The 3,701-nt window shown below is 47.7% G+C and overlaps 1 protein-coding gene across 1 annotated transcript in view; it reads left to right on the top strand.

Moving 5' to 3' along the window:
- PLCG2 (phospholipase C gamma 2) overlaps window positions 1-3,701 on the top strand; it is a 186,399-nt gene that overhangs the window by 140,306 nt on the left and 42,392 nt on the right. The window contains exons 24-25 of the mRNA XM_023528590.1: window positions 452-491; window positions 827-984. Coding sequence (XP_023384358.1) covers window positions 452-491; window positions 827-984 — 198 coding nt within the window. The remainder of the gene's footprint in view (window positions 1-451; window positions 492-826; window positions 985-3,701) is intronic.

Raw genomic sequence — 3,701 nt, 5'->3', positions numbered from 1 at the left:
CAGAGCACAGATGCGTGGCTTAGTGGTTATGAAGAGGGAGCTCGGAGTTAGATGTGATTCGAGCCTCGGCTTTGTCATTACTAGCTCTGTGACCTTCCATACTTTCCCTCAATGAGTCTCTGTTTCCTGTCCTATAAAGTGGGCATGACAAGAGTAGCACCCTTAAAATGTTGTGATAAGGATTAAATAAGATGTATCGGCATGTAATCTCCTTAGAATATTGCCTGGCATGTAAGGGATCAGAGTTTAGTGAATAATGTTAGATGGGATATAATTTCTCCTCTCATAGCCTTAATTTTCTTATCTAGAAGGCACTTTCTCTGCAGAGAATCTATTGCATGCCTCACTCTTAGCTTCTGGTGGCTGGTGGCTATCCTTGGTGTTGCTTGGCGTGAGGCCGCATCCCTCTGATCTCTCCGTCTTTAATGGCTATCTTTCCTGTGTCTCAAAGTTCCTTCTTCCTCCTCTGATAAGGACGCTAGTTCTTGGATGTAGGGTCCACCCTAAATCCAGGGATGATCTCGTCCTGAGATTCTTAAGTACATCTACAAAGACCCTATTTCCAACTAAGGTCACGTTTATAGGTCCCAGAGTCAGTCCGTGGGCATATCTTTTTGGAGAACACTACTCAGGCTGTGTGTACCTTAAGCAGTAACGTGTGTAAAGAGTCTAGACACTGCCTGATACAAAGCAGATGTTCCAGTCGATGGTGACCATGATTACAGCAATGGCGGTCGGGTCGGGTTCATGACAGAAGTGGCTCAGGCAGCTGGTGTTTGTGGCCTTCTAACAGGCTGATCAGGACTTCTGTTATTCTCTCTCAAAGTGAAAGCCCCACAAGGGAAAAACCAGAAGCCTTTCGTCTTTATCCTGGAGCCCAAGAAGCAGGGTGACCCTCCGGTGGAGTTTGCCACAGACAAGGTAGAAGAGCTCTTTGAGTGGTTTCACAGCATTCGGGAGATCACCTGGAAGATTGACACCAAGGTAGGCCCTTCGTTCACCTGGGCTCAGGTGGGCCTGGTATTCTCAGGCCTCTGGCACTCTGCTACAGTGTGGGTGGGTCCGGGCAGCAGGAGGAGCAGGCCCAGGTGCCACAGGGAGGCGATGGGGTGGGTTCAGCCTCAGGGGAGCGCCAATCATTTCAAAGAGGGAGGAATATCGGAGGTCCCTTGGGAAGCTGGGTCTAGTTTGAATCTTCAGAAGGCTCAGAGTGTGTGCAGTGACTCTCGATGTTTGGGGCTGTATCTCGACAAGAATGTCTTGCCTTCCTTATTTTGAGCATTTTCTTTAAATACTGTTCAAAGCAGGCTGGATCCTTTGTACAGCGAGCATCACTGAGCTCGCCTCCCTGGAGGTGCGGTGGGCCCTGGGGGTACTGTAATCAACAGGACCCCATTCCTTCCCTCCAGAAGTTCGGAACTTCCACTCTAGATGGGAATGAACTCTCTTGGGTCATACTCAATGAAGCATAAGTGTTTGGCTGGAAGGGTGAGATTCTGGGGTAAGAACAGGAGGTTTGGAACTAGGCATACTGCAGTTTGCAGTCTGGCAGGGTTGGATCCTAGGCAAGTAACCACACTTCTCTGGGCCTCAGTTTCCTTGTCTGCAAAATAAGCAGCCAAATACCTAACTCAAAAGACAAAGTGAGGATGAAATGAGATGAAGTATGAAAAGTGCTGGGCTTGGTACCTGACACAGCAAGGGCTTCAGTTTGTGATGTTATTTAATCATCACGTTGTCAGAGCAGAAGGACGTGGGGATGTGTACAGTACCGTCTGCTCTTTCTTGCGGCCATAGAACTGGGAAGAAGTTTTAGGGTTTCTCATGTACCTGTTTGCTTCTAAGGCAGATCTTGATTCGAGATTGATTTTAAAGCTTTCCCAGGACCTCCTGGGTTCCTGCAGCCTCTGGTTAGAGTTTGAGTCATTCCTCCTTCAGTGTCCTTGGACATCAACCTGGTCTTCCCTCCCGCCTTGGGCCAGTTTCTGGTCACCCTGACTGACTCTTCGAACACCCTGGACTGAAGTTTTTAGAAGACTTTCTGCAGAGGGCTGGTGGGATGAGCATCCTCCCTGACAGGGCCTGCCATCTTTCCCATCCCAGAATCTAGTCAGAGGCCTCACATATGGGTCTTCATTCTTCCCAAGGCTTGTCACACCATCACCAGTCACACGAGCTAGTGATCAACAGGCTGTTTGTTTCCACTTTTCCTAACGGGGGCATCTCTTCCCTCTCGTGCCTCTGGTGCAGTACAGCTCTGAGGCACAGGGGGGCACCACCACCCCAAGATTCATTTGAAAGATCATCTTCCCCCTAACTTCTAGGTGTGTGTTCTCATTGCGATCGAAGAGCTGGCATTGTGATCTGTGTGGCACCATTTGCCAGCATGTGACCCTCCTGAGCGTGTTCTGGTAGTTGGGATTCTGGGCCCCAGTAGCTGAGAATGGAGAAAAACACTAGAGAGAAAGCCCTTCGCGACTCTTCTCTGTAGACTTCATTCTCAGGCACCCAGCCCTCTCCTGGGACTGGGCCGAGCGTAGGGCCCAGACTGGCGTGGGCATGGCGATGATACCCTCTGCCTGGTGCATCCCGGCTCTCCACGCCTCTTTGTGGAGAAAAATGTGACTTCACTTGAAGGTTCCCTGCCCCTTTCTTTCCTCTCCTGCATGAGGATTCCGAAATTAAGCTTAGCTGTTTAAGACGACTATCCTGTCTTTGATCTACATTCCTCTTTAATTGGTTTTGACATTTGCTAAGATTTTATGAGAAAAATTTTAAAGTCTCATTATACATGAAGGTTAAAAAAAAAACAGGAGTTGGCAAAATTGACTGAGTTCTCACTCTGGGCACAAGCAGCAGTATGAGGAGCTGGTGTGGGAGCAAAGGAGGGCCCCCCCCACCACCTTTGGGAGACCAGCTTGAGGTGAGTTCTCAGCTTACTGCCAGCAGCTCCTCACTGAGGCCTTAAGGTTGTGCCTGTCCCTAAGAACCTGCTCAGGAAATAGACATCCATTTGGAAAAAATAAAGTTATATCCTTACCACAAAACAAAACCAACAAAAATAAATCTGCTCGAGGCTCTGTAGTTTTACACAATCTCTAGCCTCCTTCAGTCAATGGCAAAAGACCAGTTACTACGATCTGTCTAGTTAGTGAGTTTCTAAAGCCTAATGAAATGTGGCTTCATATTCTGAGATGGCCTGATGGGCAAAATCTGCCAGTCTGGAGAGTAATTGCTTTAATATTTTGAAGAAGCAACTGCTGTTTCTTCTTAAACTGATATTGTCTTATGCTAAGGTTGGGAGAAAAAAAAGTGAAGCCCATAACTTTTCATTGCTGTGCTTTGTGAGTGAGGCCATAGATCGGTAATTCACTGTAGGTATGGCATGTCCCTCCCACCCCCCAACACCCCATTTTAACCAATTCTGTTGTCCTTAGACGTGAACTGTGTTTTTTTGGGGGGGTTTCCTGTCTCCAAACAACCCCATGGAAAAATCGTGCAGGAAGAGTGCAAAATCAAGTTGATTCAAGGTTTAGGAGAAAACACCTCAAGTCTGAAAATAAATAATACTTCCGTTTCTCTGACAGCATTTTGCTATTTACTGTCTGGCTGACATCTTTGCCTCTTGCTCCAGGCCCATCCTACCCACTACTACCCCTTCAAGCCTCACTGCTGTGGTTTTCTTTGTCCTCAAAGATATT

Source organism: Pteropus vampyrus, unplaced genomic scaffold (genome assembly GCF_000151845.1).
Source record: "Pteropus vampyrus isolate Shadow unplaced genomic scaffold, Pvam_2.0 Scaffold29, whole genome shotgun sequence".
In the NCBI taxonomy this organism is placed as follows: domain Eukaryota; kingdom Metazoa; phylum Chordata; class Mammalia; order Chiroptera; family Pteropodidae; genus Pteropus; species Pteropus vampyrus.
The sequence above is the reverse complement of the archived record's forward strand: the minus strand, read 5'-3'. Positions and strand labels throughout refer to the sequence as shown.